The 17,256-nt window shown below is 37.1% G+C and overlaps 1 protein-coding gene across 2 annotated transcripts in view; it reads right to left on the minus strand.

Annotated features, from left to right (window-relative positions):
• LOC150083174 (E3 SUMO-protein ligase RanBP2-like) overlaps positions 1 to 17,256 on the minus strand; it is a 621,501-nt gene that overhangs the window by 325,077 nt on the left and 279,168 nt on the right. For both annotated transcript variants that reach the window (XM_090377889.1, XM_090377888.1), the window contains exon 18: positions 9,947 to 10,169. In XM_090377889.1, the coding sequence (XP_090234015.1) occupies positions 9,947 to 10,169 (223 nt within the window). The remainder of the gene's footprint in view (positions 1 to 9,946; positions 10,170 to 17,256) is intronic.

A 17,256-nucleotide genomic window follows, 5' to 3' on the forward strand; every position in this document is an offset into this window, starting at 1 on the left:
TGAACATAATTCAACCATGGAAGACCAACATGGAACAGAACATCACTGTTCTGCAAATTCTTTCCAAAATAAGAAATTGCATGACTCAAAATGAGATTTTAAAAGATGAACTCGAGTCGGAAATTAATGAAATACTTTTAACTATTTATGCTAAAAAAGTTCGAAGCTTACAAAATATGGACTGAGATCATCTCAGTACAATAGTACCAGAATAGAATCCGAAATGGCGTTTTCTGCCGCTAATCAAATACTGTATGTACCAAAATTAGATCCACTTTAAACGATCATACTATTGATTGCTTATGTTTCTTAAGAGCTCACTTTATTCGGACAGGTAGTGTGGATGCTTAAACATAAGTAAACTTTGCAGTAACAATGTAGTTTTTTTGTTTTTAGAATAACTGTATTTTAATGATTTTTTTCGGAATATTTATTATTGCAATAAAAGTTTATTTAAAATATGAACTCAAGTAATTACAGTACTTGTTTTTTTCCTTACGTTATTGCACCTAATTTCATCAAAATTTATTGAGAAAAACATTTCTTTTTGGATAACCTGTATTAATACAGGTATCCCAGTTTCATAAATTAAAAATACAGAAATACCGGTATTAAGATTTTGACTGGTATTGTAAGCCCTACATGAAGCTCTTCTACTTCCTCTCTTTGCAACTTGACTATCTCCATTCCAACTTTTCTACCAGTGAGGTAATTTTCTTTGGTGATTTTAATGTTCACAACTCCAGCTGGCTTCCATTTTCTAGTCACACCAACCCAGATGGTTGAGATGCTGAGGCTTTTGCAATTACTAATGACCTTGCAGAGATTGTTCATTTAACTTCAAGAATACTGGACAATCCTAACAATACAGCCAACACAATTGATCTTTTTCTCACAAACAACCCTTCTAAATACACGGTTGAGGCCAGTGGTCCTTTGGGCACCTCAGATCACAACTTAGTGATTATCTCATGGCTATTCCCAACATCATGTTATTTGGAATTACAAGAATACAAAATGGGATGACCCGTGAGATTTCATTTCTGCTTTTCCTTGGTCGGACTACTGTTTCAAAACTTCTGATGTCAACGTTTGCTCAGATCGTGTCAGTGAAATTATTCTTGTCGGAAAGGAATCCTTTATCCCACACTGCACTTTAAAATCTCATCCTTTATCTAAACCTTTGTTTTCCAATAAATGGGCTAAGACATACAGGAGAAGAATGTTGCATATCGTAATTGGCTTGTTTCCAATTCTTCAGTTTCATTTTCTGCATACACCAAATCTCGCAACAATTGTAAAACAGTTATTAATCAGTCCAAACCAGATTTTAAACAGGCTAAGAGTAGAAAACTTGCTTCTTGCCCTAATGGTAGCCGAGCATTCTGGTCTCTTGCCAAAACTATTGGCCGCAACTTTTGCCCATCTCTGCTACCACATGTCAAAACTAGATGGTTCTGTTGTCATTTCGGCAAAGGATAAAGCTAGCATCCAATTTTTCTTCCAACACGTGTATTAATAATCTTGGTGAAACACCTCCCACCATTCCCAATACGCTCCATTCAATGCCTCCTGTGGTCTTCCGGCAAAAGGATGTCAGAATGATTTTGACAAATCTTGACGCTAAGAAAGCTCCAGGTCCCGATGGTATTTCTCCACTTGTTCTCAAAACCTGTGCTCCTGAACTTACTCCTATTCTTTGCCGTCTTTTTTCACTTTCTTATTCCGAAGGTGTTTTTCCTTCTGCTTGGAAATTTGCTCATAACCAGCCAGTTCCTAAAAAGGGTGACAAATCCCTCTCATTCAATTATCGCCTCATTGCAATTACTTCTACTCTTTCTAAAGTAATGGAGAAATAAATTAACCACCAACCCTTAAACTACCTAGGAAACCTTCCGTCTGATCAACGATCACCAGTATGGATTCCGTCAGTGTCGATCCACTGGTGATATTCCGGCTTATGCTACCCATTTATGGATTAACTCAATGGAAAAGTTTGGTGAAACACAAGCATTTGCTCTTCACATCTCAAAGCCTTTCGATCATTTTTGGCATAAAGGTCTTCTACTGTTTTTTGTAACTGGTTATCCAGTTTTCTCTCTGATCGCTCACTGACGGTGATGGTAGATGGCTCTCTGTCTTTTAACTTCTCCATTAATGCCGGTGTCCTCAAAGGTTCAGTTCATTCCCCCACACTTTTCCTCTTGTATATTAATGACCTTCTTCCAATGACTGGAAATCCTATCCATAATTTTGCAGAATATAGCACATTGCATTCAACTTTCCATTTTGAGAAACCTTGCCCTGCTCAATCAGCTTCAACTTCTCTAATGTGTTACCAATTCCTTAAATGCTGATCTCCAGGTAATTCTCCAGTGGGGCAAAGACAACTTAGTTGATTTCAATCCTTCTAAAACTCAGTCTTGTCTTATATTTCACAAAAAGGATTCTTCTGCTCCTATGCTTATCTTTGGTGACAGTCCGATTTCTAGGCAAGATGATATATCTCTTTTGGAGATTACCCTGACTTCTAATCTCTCTTGGCTCATGCAAATTACAAATCCACCCTATCATGGAATATTGTTCCCACATCTGGGGCGGTGCCCCCAAAACCTCTCTCAGGCTTCTAGATTCCATTCAGAAGAGGGAAATTAGGTTAATTAATGACTCATCTCTAACAGAGTCTCTCCACTCGCTGTCTCGTAGACATACTGCTTCTGCTGTGTGCCTTTTCTACAGATACTTCCATGGGCACTGTTCTTATAAATTGGCTTCTATAATTCCCGCTCTCTCTTTCAAAACAGTCCGAACACATGCTGCCACCAGCCAACATCCATTTACTGTCCAACTTCAAACTCACAAAACCAACTTTTCATCTTCCTCGTTTATTTTCTGAAAATTAGACTACAGAAGTTCAAGTCTAATGTCAACAAATATCATCTTTCATCTTCTCAACCTCCAACCCAAGCACAGTACTAAGTACTATAGGTCGCACCTCTCGTATTTGGGGCGCCTCCGTAGCCAGGTGAGAAGGAGCAGCAGTGCGTAGCACACGCTTCTTGATTAGATCGGGGTTCGAGCACGTCACCACCAAATACGGAGGGCAGAAAGGTCAGGCAATGACCACTGCATATCCCGTAGCAATACGGCCTTAGTTGCTAATGCTCCTAAAAACGAAAATAACATCCCTCTCGTATTTAAGGTTTTCATAAAAAAATTTAAAAAAAAAAAATTATACTCAATTAAATGAGTTAATGTGCTGAACTGTACTGAAATCCAAGCACTAGGAAAAATCTATCTGTATATAGAGTGGATGGCATCATTCTCAAACTAGACATTATCTAATCTGAAACTCTGGCAAGTTTGCATAATTAACTGTGTTTTTTTGGTGAAATTCTATACTACTATTAACTAACGACACAAGCTTGTTGTCTTATAATCTCTGTAGTTTGTAACAAAGAGAAGCTGTGAACAAAACTGTTTAATTTATAATGACAATAAAGGAAAGTACTGGACAAGTTTGTTTAGGTGTAAAAATGTTAAAATGATGATTTAACTTCAGATGCTTACTTCATATGTGTGGTGCATCTACTCTGATTTTAATTTCAGTGTTGGTTAATAGATTTGGTGTAATATATCAGACACAGAAAAAATATATTTAATATTTTTATTAAGTGGTAACTTTTTTTAATTCACCTATAGTATGAATACATTACATTTATGGAATATTTTTAAAGCAATATTCACAGAAACAGGATTGAATATCTGCTAAATACGGTTCATGACTGTGTCTTCAAAATGATTAGTTAAACTCCTGGCCACGCAAGAATAAAAAAGAATATATTTTGAGGCCCGACGAAGCTAAATGATGTGGGCTGTAGTTCAAGCCCATGTTGAACAGGTTAATAGTAGTAGCAGTAGTGGTGGTCGTGGCATGTGATGCAAGAAAGCAAGTGTATGAGCTTATGCAGCATCAGCCAAAAAAAAACAATTCCCTCTAAATGTTTGTCAAGTTCCTCCTTAAATTTATTTAACTTGTCAACTTCCGCAACGACAGATGGAAGTTTGTTCCAGCAATTAACCACCCGCTGGTTAAAGGAAAATTTCCGCACACCTATTCTATATGTCTTTCCTCAATTTGAATTTATGCCCCCTTAGGTTCGTAATCTGAACAAGTGAAAGAATCCCATCATAATTCAGCGTGCTCAACCCATTCAAGGACTTATACACCTCAATCAGATTACCTCACAGATGCCTAGTCTCAAATCACTGCAATTTGCAGAACTTAAGCCTCCCTTGGTAAGAGGATCCCTTCATTCCCCTCACCAATCTTTTTGCCCTTCTCTGTACATGCTCAAGCAAATCTACATCCTTCCTAAAATGAGGCCTCCAGACCTGTACGCAGTACTCAAGGCATTGCCTGACCATTGCCTTATATTGGTGGGATAATCGCCTCCTTTTCCCTGCTAGCAAAATTCCTGTATATCATTGACAAAACCCCATGACCTGACCTGGCAGCCTGTCTGCATTGCTCAGAAAACTTCATATCTGACTGCACAATCACTCCCAGGTCTTTTTCATTTTCTACCACCTTAAGTGTAGTAGTACACAGTTGGTACGTTTCTCTGGGGTTACTTCTACCCATATGCGGTACTTTGCATTTGTCAATGTTACACTTGAGTTGCCACTTCTCAGCCCATCTGCTCAAATTTTCTAGATCCTGTTGCAGTAGCACATTGCCATTATTGTTATTAACAACCCTGCCAACCTTTGTATCATCTGCAAACTACGACACTAAGCCTGATATACCTTCATCAATATCATTGATAAATATACAAAACAACAGTGGACCTAACACCGAACCCTGTGAGACTCCACTAATAACATTAGTCCACGAAAGAGCAGCACCCACTGATTACCACACTCTGTCTTCTCAAACTCAACCATCCTTTTATCTATTGTAGCAACTTACCCTTAATACCATTCTGCTCCAATTTGTACAGTAGTCTTCCATGTGCAACAGTGTCAAAAGCTTTCCTGATATCCAAGTATATGATATCAAAATTATTTTTTGCATCCAGTTTCTTTGTAACCACATCACAATATCCAATCAAATTTGTCAGACAAGGCTTTCTTTTAACAAACCCATGAATTATTTCTGCAGTCTTGTCTAGATGATCCTAGAATGCATCTTTAACCAGTGACTCCATTATTTTACCTGGAACCGAAGTTAAACTAACAAGTCTGTAATTACTCGTGTCACCCTTCGTTCCCCCTTTGTGAATTGTGGATACATTTACACATCTCCAGTCGGTGTGGACCTCGGTAAGGATTTGCTTACTTTCTTTGCCACCTCCTTTAATATAACAGATTAAATCTCATCCAATCCCAGGTGCCTTTCTTATGTTTAACTTCGACATTTCTCCGCCACTTTGCTCTCAGTTATTACAAAATCATTAAGCACCCTTAATGCTACATTTTGATAACCTTCTGGCATTTTCAAACCTTAATAACTCCTCATGTCTGAATGTAGATGAAAAATACTCGTTCAGTCTGTTTGCTATCTGAGTAGGACCATCAACAGTCAAACCATTGATATCAAGTGGACCAATCAGATTCATCCCCTTCCTTTTAGAGTTTATATAAGTAAAGAAATCTTTGCTGTTTTTCTTAGCACCCTTTGCCAAAGATTTCTCGTAATCTGCCTTCGCCTGCCTAACTTCCTTTGTGACTTGATTACAGACCAGCTTATATCTGCCATAGGTTCTGTGTCACCTGATAACTTATATGCAACCCATGCAATTTTCTTCTCTGCCAAGAGTCTCATTAGTTCATTTGACAACCATTTAGGCCTAAACCTTGAACAATATTTCTTAATAGGTATAAAACTTTTAGTAGCATCCACGATTAATTCCTTGAATTCTTCCCACTTAGAATTTACTGTTGGTAACATCATCAGTTGATCCCACTGTACAGAATTTAAAAACTGTCTGAGACCACTGTAGTCACCTTTATGGAAGCAAAAACCCTTTCCTTTACCTCTGATGGTAATTATATCTTTAAGTAAATCCCACATCAGTACACTGTGATCACTGCCACCTAGTGGTTCCTTTATTTGCAAATTTTTAATACAAGAATGATCACTGCTTATAACCAGAACAAGAGTATTCCCTCTCTGGTTGCCTCTCAAACATGCTGCTGCAGAAAACAATCATCCAATAAATCCACAAAAAATCTTACCAGCGTTGGAGTGACCAAAGCACAAGTTCCAGTCGATATCTGGGAAGTTTAAATCACCCATTATAAGACATTCTGATTTTCTAGCCCACTATTTCTCTGTACAATTGTTCATTGTACTCATTCGAGTCATTAAGCCTACAGCACACTACTACTCTTATTTTTGCTTTCGCAGTGCTTGTGTCACACCAAACTGACTCAACAGTGCACTGTCCATCTATGTCAACTGGATGCACTTCTTTTGATTTTATGTTTTTCTTCATTAACAGCATAACACCTCCTCCCTTCCTCTCCTGTCTATCCTTTCTGTACACATTTTACTCAACAAATTCCAATTCTGCATTCCTAATATCTGTGTGACACCACTTTCAAATTTAATCTTAACTCACGACTGTTTTTGCAACATTGACCTGTACTTGCTGAGTAAATCTGCAGATCTCTACTCTTAATGTCATTGGTGCCAATGTGTACAACAATATCACCCTTTGTGCCTTAAAAGATGATATATGCTTCATAACGTCACAACTTCATAACTTTTGCCCCTGGCATACATACCCTGGTCCTATTCCATTTATCCTTTTTACACAATATATTCCCCGTCTCCCTGACAATAGAGTCATGAACAATAACTAACTCTTATGGGACCAGTGCATTCTGCCTTGGAGGTTGCCGCTGTGTTGCCTTATGCCCAGGAGTGAGCTCTGGAGTTGATTTGGGCAGCTGAGAGCTTGACTGCATTCACTGTCAAAATGATTAACCTGTGACCTAGTGGTTATGCTAAAGTGTAAACAGAGCATTATAATTTTTTAATACAACACAAACACACACTGTAAACTTGCCTATGTTGCCCATAAAGTGTATAGACAATGTTACATAGTATGAACCAGAGCTGTAATGCTCAATACATTCTATGCTGATATCAATATTTGTAAAATAATAAAAGTTTACCTCAACATAGCACATAGAACACTTCCATATGGAAGTGTCTATGTACTATATTGAGGCAAACTTCTCTTATTATTTTACACAATGTTAAATAAATCCTACTGGTTTATTCAGAATTTTCCCAGATTATTTTAGTCTGAAACCAATTCCCCCATTTACGATTAAGCCTTGATATATATCACACATACTACTAAGATTATCTACTAAGATAATCTGAATAAGATTATACTATATTACATTAGTAGAATTACTTAAATGTTCAGCCTTTTCTCTGTTCGTCTTTTCTTCTAATTATTTATAGCGACCCCCCCTGTGGGGGGTCGCTATAAATAATTTCAATCTTCATATCAGCAACTGTTTCAAGCTGCCTACACAAACAGGATTGCATAGCAAGAACAGTTTCAGTTCCTGGAATTTGTTGTAAACAAAATGACATATATAAAAAAAATTCATTTAAACAATTCTAAGGAAAGATGAGCTTTTATTATGCATTACATTCAACAGCAAGGACTGCCAAATATAAATGTTTTCCAACTGTCATATAGCAAGAACAAAAATTCCTCTTTAGAATGTCTTCAGAAGGTCTTTTCATAAACAAACAACCTTATTTCCTTCAAAAAAAAAAAAAAATCTTCTGTATACTTTAACAAATGTTATAATCATGAAATTCACACACATTTTATCTTCATTTCACATTAATTTTGTACTAATTTGTATGTATAACAGTATGTGTAAATTCTTTATTTGGATTGCATTTTAACCTGTACTATGTGCTCAGAATATATTATTTCAACAATTCCAAATTGTATGAAAAATGCATTACTTCTTATATAATACAATAATCTTATTTATATACAATAATATTGTTATATAATACAATTACTCATATCCTGAACTTTAATAATCTTCATTAGATAATGGCACAAATTACACAATTTGCAATAACATTTATCTTTAATCATCTCACACTACAACCAAAACATCAAACTTCAATATTAAAATAAATGCAGCAAATATATAGTGCGAGGAGCATGCCTAAATAGACGAATACAGAGCTGGCTAATTAAGAGCAGAAAAAGATGGCATAGGAAAGTTACAGAGAAATGAAAAATAATAAAAACAATAACAGCTATAAGCTGATGTAACTATAACAGCAACACAGTGAAACTAGTGATTTCTCATACTAGCAAAAGCTCAGTGTAAGAAAGCACCAGCTAAAAGAAACAAATGTGGGACAAGGAGTTTTTAATGTATGTGAATACAAAGATGAATAAATGAATCAGATATGATGTTGTTTATGAATGAACAAATAATATTTGCATCAATTTTTACAGAAAAAAAAACTCTTTATGGTGAGGAGAGGCTGTGTGAATGAGGCAGGAAATTAGCAAGATACTTAAATCACAACATTTTAGTGAGAAACTAGCATAAATCAATTGTTTAAAAAAAACAATTTTAACCCTTAAGGCAAATAAGGTTCCCTGAGTTGACATATACCCACTGATTTTCAGGAAGACAACTTGTGAGTCCAATACTGCTCTTGTAATGAGCTTTGAAGCAAACATGATTTTCTGTACGCTATTTATATTTCTTAAACTTAGCATCATCAAACTTCCATTTCAACAGTCATACTGGTCAACATAAAACATTTTTTTTTTAGATCATAAAATATTATTGTTATTGACACATGAGTATAAGTTCATGCACAGTTTGGGCAAAGACAGAGTACACTGCAGCAGGGCAAGTGTTCTGGTGGATCCTGTTAGTGGAGTACTGCATAAAGATTATACTCTATTTATTTAAAGGGGTTAGATTGTGTCTATAAACATGTAGTTTTCAATAGGCTACCCATCCTATTTAAGTTTGGATTTTTTCCTTATGAGGTGATGACTACTGAAAATACAATAATACTATAAAAAAAAAAAAAAAAGTGAAGGTAGTTGCAACTAATCTACATAGCCCTTTATTACTAATGTCTTGTTTTGGTGGCAAGTTTGGATTTTATTGGTGCATTAGCAACTAAGGCTATAATGCGATTGGTGGCAAGTACCGAGCAGTATTAATACATAATAAGAACTGCCACTATTGAGATGTGCCATATTGTAGGTGTTTCAACCTTTTCCTTACAATATAGTTTAAGTGATACAATGTTCTCAGATTTCAGAGAGATTTGCTGCAGGCTAAAGAAAATTGAATTAAACTGTGCCAATAAGTCTCTGATGAGATCATAATTGGTGCACAAATCATTTATAGTTTGGCTATAAGAACATGGGCATTACTTGAACTAAATGCACTCTTTCAATCTCCCTAAAAATTTCTGGATATATGCCATCTACCCCCAGGAACCACTTGTCTTTAGACTCAAAAATTTTTCTAATAAACAATCTTCTGTAATTTCAATGTTGCCAATTCCACACTGCACAGCTTCTTACCTGCAAAGTTTCTTCTCATTGCAATAAATCTTCTGTATAGGAAGATCAATATGAAATACCCAATCAATTCATCAGCATTATTAGGGTCCAATCTGATTCACAGTTCTCTTTTTTGTTTTCAAATAGATGAAAATCTCCTTGTCCCCATTTGGATTTTATTGGTGGCCCATATATTTACCCATATATATGGGTAAATAAATATAGGGGGCCCATATTTACCCATATATATAGGTAAATATATGGGTCCCCTCCTTTCGTTTATACTATTCTGTATATTTGCAAAGTATTGAAAAGGATGGTACATATGATAAACAAATTATTCTTTAACTTACCAGAACCAACATTCGATGCTCCTAGCAGTTTTTCAACATCTTCAATTTCTCGGTGAATTTCAAGATTAAGTGGATGATTTTTATCTCCTCTAATGCGATCCATAGTCAAATATAAAGCATCTTGAGATTTCTTCAACAATGCTTTATGATGATTCCACACATCTAATGAAAGTTCCTGCTGAATTTTATTATCTATCTGATTACTTGCCAGTTTTTTCAGAGTCTGCAATAAGTTGTAAAAATATTGAGAACTAATTAAATACTCAGTGTATACCATATTGTAATCATATGGTCTTTGAACCATTTGATAAAAATTTAGCAATATTATTAAAGAGTGGTGGTACAACTATCATTACTAATATGATAACATCATAATAATATACAGCAGACTCTCGATTTACCGGGACACTTCAAGGATCCAAAGTATTAAAAACAAAAAAAAAAAATCCACCAGAAATCATAAAATTCAAGTAATAAATAGAATAGGTATAGACAGACATTTTGCAAGTCGTAAATAAGCAACAAGAAGCGGCATTATAAGTCTGATTGGGAGATGAACCTATTACCCCGCTGTCTTCACATCCTCTGCTCAAATAAACAACAGAAAGAGAACAAATGCTTAGTTTGTTTTAGTTCATCACATGGGTTGCTGTGTTCCGTAGTTCAGAAAAAAAAAAAAAAAAAATTTTTGCTCATTATCAGGAGTGATTCGATCAAATTTTTTTATTATAGTAAATTTTTTGTTTAGAAATTGCAGAAATGATGGGTAAACGCAAAAGATTTGTGCTTTCAATTGAGCAAAACCTTCAAATTATTTAAAGGTTTGAAAACAGTGCATCCATTAAATCTTTAACGAACCATTATAATATTGGCGACCAAACCATATGCGACATCATAAAAAATAAAGGGAAGCTATTAGATTTTGCAGGCACATCTGATAGCATTCAATGACTAACAGAAAAATGATGAAACTGTCTACATACGAGGAATTTGACAAGGCAATGGTGTTGTGGTTTAGCCAACAAAGAGCAGAAGGCATTCCAGTCTCTGGTGCAGTTTGTGCAGCAAAAGCAAAAATTTTTTTTCAACGAATTAAAATTGCAGGGTGATTTTAACGCATCTTCTAGGTGGTTGACGTGGTTTAAACAGAAGCACGGCATTTGTCAGATTTCCATTCAAGGTGAAAAACTAAGTAGTGATGCACCGGCCACCCAAAAATTTATTGAAACCAATGAACTTGTGCCTGATCAAATTTACAATGTCGATGAAACAGGATTGAACTGTAAATGCCTTCCGTCAAAAACTTTGGCTTACGAAACCAAGGTAAAAGCTCTAGGACATAAAATGAGAAAGCAAAGATAGACAGTTCTTTAACATTTGCACAGACAGTTCTGTGCAAATGCTGCCGGGTCTCATTCTTTGAAACTCTGAGTAACTGGAAGAGCAAAAAAACCACAGGCTTTCTCAAGTATTTTAATATCAAATTTACCTGTCAATTACTACAACAATAAGTCAGCCTGAATGGACATTCATTCAGAGCACCTTCAGCACATCCACCTCCTAAGCCAAAGCTTATATGCAGATAATGTTACTTTGGTAATTTATTCTTTGTTTTATATTTTAAAACATATTTTATATTTTATTTTTGTGTCTATATTTTAAACAAACTATTTAAAATTCAAAACTCAACATAACTCAAAAGGAGAGCACTATACCTCTTAGCCATAGCCAAGAAGAATATAGTATTAGCAAACATTGTCCCACTTATTGTAATGGACCTACTGTAATTTCCCGTCCCCAGCCACGGGGAAGCGGGTGCTATTATCTGGCCTTAGTATTGCTTTCGTTTAAAAACTGAACTCACAAACTTATTAAAATATCCAAACAAGCCTCTATCCATGAACATGATCCATAGATTTCGTTTTCAAGTCCACACAAACAGATCTCCAATTCATTCCTCAAATCGAGGTAACAATGACAGTGCAACGTAATGTGTACTTGTTTCCTGTTGGCTACAAGGACATAAATCACTTTCTGCAAGTTCCAACTCATACAATTTTTCTTGCCAGTCTGTGTCCTGTCATTAGAAATGCAGCACATAGTTTCTGCCAAATTTCTGCCAAGGATATTTGTTTACATTCAATATATCTACCCTTGGTAGGTAGGTACATATGGGTAATTCAGCCTTTCTCACTTAAGTCCCACCTTTTTTTGCCATACAGCATTAATTCACCTTTTATTCTCACTTTCTCTTCTTTGAGATCTAATCTTGTATATACCTTTTCAGGATCTGGACAGGAAACTATATTCAACACCATCTTCCTGATATTGTTCATGGTACAATACAGAATTGCTGACAAAACAGTCTGTAAGTCAGCCAGTTTTTTTTTTTTTTTTTTTTGGTAGTTGTTGGCGCATAGGCTTCTGTGGCCATAATACACCTCCCAAGGTTTTTGCAGTACTTTGATCCAAGCCCGAGGCGGGAATCGAACCCGCAACCTTTGGGTTGCCAGGCAGGCACTTTACCCACCCGGCTAGCCCAGTCGGCAGTCAGCCAGTAGATGCCCCCGCCAATTGTATTACAGCTGTAATACAATTCTTTAAATAAATAAATAAAAACTCTACCAATGGTTTGTTTGGTTTTTGTGGCACAAGGGCGACTAAGGCCATGATATGCTAAGTCCATTTAACAATTACTACATACGTAATTTTGACCAGAAGTCCATGGGGATTTTCCATGTCCATGAATATACATTACTTCAATAAAAATACTATGTCATGCTTAACAGTACTTCCATAACTGCTTTAGTATGAAAGTCAGCAGTGCACACCTTTACTGAATGAGGGACAGTGACAATTTTTCCATACCCATACATACCACGGCAGTGAGAAGTGGTGATTGTGTAACCTACATATAAAGGCTTTATTGAAGTTTGTTCATATATGGAGGTTTCTTCTTTGGGATACCATCCAATTTAGGGGGGGGGGGGTTGCAATGCATCCCCTCCCCCATAAAATTTCCAAGTGTCAGTATACAGAAATGGAAGTATTAATGGATATTTGTTTACATTCAATATATCTACCCTTGGTAGGTAGGTACATATGGGTAATTCAGCCTTTCTCACTTAAGTCCCACCTTTTTTTACCATACAGCATTAATTCACCTTTTATTCTCACTTTCTCTTCTTTGAGATCTAATCTTGTATATACCTTTTCAGGATCTGGACAGGAAACTATATTCAACACCATCTTCCTGATATTGTTCATGGTACAATACAGAATTGCTGACAAAACAGTCTGTAAGTCAGCCAGTTTTTTTTTTTTTTTTTTGGTAGTTGTTGGCGCATAGGCTTCTGTGGCCATAATACACCTCCCAAGGTTTTTGCAGTACTTTGATCCAAGCCCGAGGCGGGAATCGAACCCGCAACCTTTGGGTTGCCAGGCAGGCACTTTACCCACCCGGCTAGCCCAGTCGGCAGTCAGCCAGTAGATGCCCCCGCCAATTGTATTACAGCTGTAATACAATTCTTTAAATAAATAAATAAAAACTCTACCAATGGTTTGTTTGGTTTTTGTGGCACAAGGGCGACTAAGGCCATGATATGCTAAGTCCATTTAACAATTACTACATACGTAATTTTGACCAGAAGTCCATGGGGATTTTCCATGTCCATGAATATACATTACTTCAATAAAAATACTATGTCATGCTTAACAGTACTTCCATAACTGCTTTAGTATGAAAGTCAGCAGTGCACACCTTTACTGAATGAGGGACAGTGACAATTTTTCCATACCCATACATACCACGGCAGTGAGAAGTGGTGATTGTGTAACCTACATATAAAGGCTTTATTGAAGTTTGTTCATATATGGAGGTTTCTTCTTTGGGATACCATCCAATTTAGGGGGGGGGGGTTGCAATGCATCCCCTCCACCATAAAATTTCCAAGTGTCAGTATACAGAAATGGAAGTATGTTTCAGATATTAATAATATCTGAAACATACTTCCATATAGTTTATATAGTTTAAATATATATAGTTTATTTGGGTTTTATCATGTCATTACTTGACAGGGAAATTTTGAACTGACATCGACTTTTCATCAATATGTTCTGAAATTCCTGCAAGCATTGAGAAAGTTGGATTGACATCAAACTTTCAGCCTATATTTTACTGATCTCTGCAAAGCATTCAAGATGAATTGCAATTCTATAACCAACCAGAGAAGCCAGAGTGGTAATTAGCATTAGCATTAGTAGAGGCATTTGATGCAAGAAAGCAAGCTTATGCAGCATCAGCCAAAAAAAAAAAAAAAAAAAAACCCCACTACCACTTCACCCCTCTGTTCATTCAAAATACCTGTCCAACTGAGCCTTAAACTTATTTAGGCTATCAACTTCCACGACAAGGGATGGAAGTCTGTTCCACCAACCAACCTAAAGGCAACCGCTGGCTAAAGGCAAATTTCCACACGTCTATCCTACATCTGTCTTTCCTCAATTTGAATTTATGCCCTCTCAGATGATTATTCTGAGCAAGAGGAAGAATCCCATCAGCATCGAGCATGCTCAAACCATTCAAGGCCTTATACATCTCTATCAGATCACCTCACAGGTGCCTAGTCTCCAGACACTGTAATTTGCAAAACTTAAGCTTTTCTTCATAAGAGCACCCCTTTGTTCCATTCACTAATCTTGTTGCCCTTCTCTGTACTCGTTCCAGCAGCTCTACATCCTTCTTGAAATGAGGCCTCCAGACCTGTATACAGTACTCTAGGTGTGGCCTGACCATTGCCTTATACAAGGGAATAATCACCTCCTTATCCCTGCTAGAAAAATTCCTATATATCATTGACAATACACCATGAGGTACTCTTGCAGCCCATCTGCACTGCTCAGAGAACTTCATATCTGCCTGCACAACCACCCCCAAGTCCCTTTCATTCTCTACCACTGTCAGTGTAGTACCACAGAGTTGATACGTTGCTCTGGGGTTGCTGTTTCCCATGTGTAGTACTTTACATTTGTCAATGTTAAACTTCATTTGCCACCTCTCAGCCCATCTGCTCAACCTTTCCAGATCCTGTTGCAGCAGCATAGTGTCGGTAGTGTCCTTGACAACCCTGCCAACCTTTGTATCGTCTGCAAACTTCGACATTAAGCTTGATATACCCTCATCAATATCATTTATGAATACAGAAAACAATAATGGACCCAACACTGAACCCTGAGGGATTCCACTAATAACATTAGTCCACGACGAGCAGTGTCCATTGATTACCACTCTCTGTCTTCTCCCCCTCAACCACCCCTTTATCCACAGCAGCAATTTGCCTCCAATGCCACACTGCTCCAATTTGTGCAGCAGACTTCCATGTGCAACAGTATCAAAAGCCTTTCTAAGATCCAAGTATATAATATCAAAGTTATTCTCTGCATCCAGTTCCTTTGTGACTGCATCATAGTATCCAATCAAATTGGTCACGCATGACTTCCCCTTAACAAAACCATGCTGTGTCTGAGCTATAGCTGAAGTCTTGTCTAAATGATCCTGCAGTGCTTCTCTAACTAGTGCCTCCATTAATTTTCCTGGAACATAAGTTAAACTCACTGGTCTATAATTACTTGTGTCAGCCTTTGATCCTCCTTTGTGAATTGGGGTGACATTTGCACATCTCCAGTCTGTGGGTACCTCCCCTGAGTCCAAGGAAGCTCTCATAATTATGGCTAAGGGTTTGCTTACTTCCTTTGCTGCCTCCTTTAATATAACTGGATAGATCCCATCCACCCCGGGTGCCTTTCTTGTGTTTATCTTCAACAATTTCTCCTCCACGTTACTCTCAGTTATTACAAGATTCTCTAGCTTACTGCTAGAGTTGAATACACCTCTGGCTTTCCCCTCGCTAAATAACACCTCATGTGTGAATGTCGATGCAAAATATTCATTTAGTATGTTAGTTACCTGAGCAAGATCATCAACAGTTGACCCATCGAGATCAAGTGGACCAATCTGATTCATCCCCTTCCTTCTAGAGTTTACATAAGTAAAGAACTCTTTGCTGTTTTTCTTTGCATCCCTTGCCAAAGATTTCTCGTAATCTGCCTTCGCCTGCCTAACCTCCTTTGTAACTTGGTTACAGATCAACTTGTATCTATCATAGGCTTCTGTGTCATGTGTTAATTTGTATGTATCCCATGCATGTTTCTTCTCTGCCATATTCAAAATACCTGTCCAACTGAGCCTTAAACTTATTTAGGCTATCAACTTCCACGACAAGGGATGGAAGTCTGTTCCACCAACCAACCTAAAGGCAACCGCTGGCTAAAGGCAAATTTCCACACGTCTATCCTACATCTGTCTTTCCTGCCTTTCTCATCAGTTCATCTGACATCCATTTAGGCCTAAACCTTGAACAATATTTCTTAGTTGGTATGTAAAGCCTAGTAGCTTCCAAGATAAGTTCTTTGAATGCTTTCCATTTTGCATTTGCTGTTGGTAACATCATCAGTTGGTCCCACTGTACAGAATTTAAATACTGTCTCAGTCCATCATAGTCGCCTTTACGAAAGCAATAACCCTTCCCTTTACCCCTAATGGTAGTTACCTCTTTGAGTAAATCCCACTTCAGCACACTGTGATCACTGCCACCTAGTGGTTCATTTATCTGCAGATTCCTAATGCATGAAGAATCACTGCTGATAATCAAATCAAGAGTATTCCTCCCTCTAGTTGCCTCCTGAACATGCTGATGTAGAAAACAATCATCCAATAAATCCACAAAAGCCTTGCTAGTGTGTGAGTGACCAGCCCCCAAATTCCAGTCAATATCTGGGAAATTATAATCTCCCATTATAAGACTCTGATTTACTGGCCCACTCTATTTCCCTGTATAGTTTCTTATTATACTCATCAGAGTTATTAGGCCTATAGCACACTCCTACTCTCAATTTTGATCTCCCAATGCTTATGTCACACCAAACTGACTCGACACTGCACTATCCAGCGATGTCCACTGGCTTCACTTCCTTGGATTTTATGTATTTCTTAACTAATAGCATAACCCCTCCTCCCTTCCTATCCAGTCTATCCTTTCTGTAGACGTTGTACTCCCCAAATTCCAATTGTTGATATCCCAACAATATCAGCCTTTGATGTTTTGAGCAATACCTCAAATTCATCAAATTTATTTACTAAACTCCTAGCATTGGTGTACACGCAAGTATACATGCACCTATTTCTACTCTTAGCTACCCTAACACAACCCATGTGTTTACTTGTACCGCAATGACTCCCGGCAGTCTCTGAA

This window comes from Mastigoproctus giganteus, chromosome 7 (genome assembly GCF_048544385.1).
Source record: "Mastigoproctus giganteus isolate SK-2022 chromosome 7, ASM4854438v1, whole genome shotgun sequence".
NCBI classification, from domain to species: domain Eukaryota; kingdom Metazoa; phylum Arthropoda; class Arachnida; order Uropygi; family Thelyphonidae; genus Mastigoproctus; species Mastigoproctus giganteus.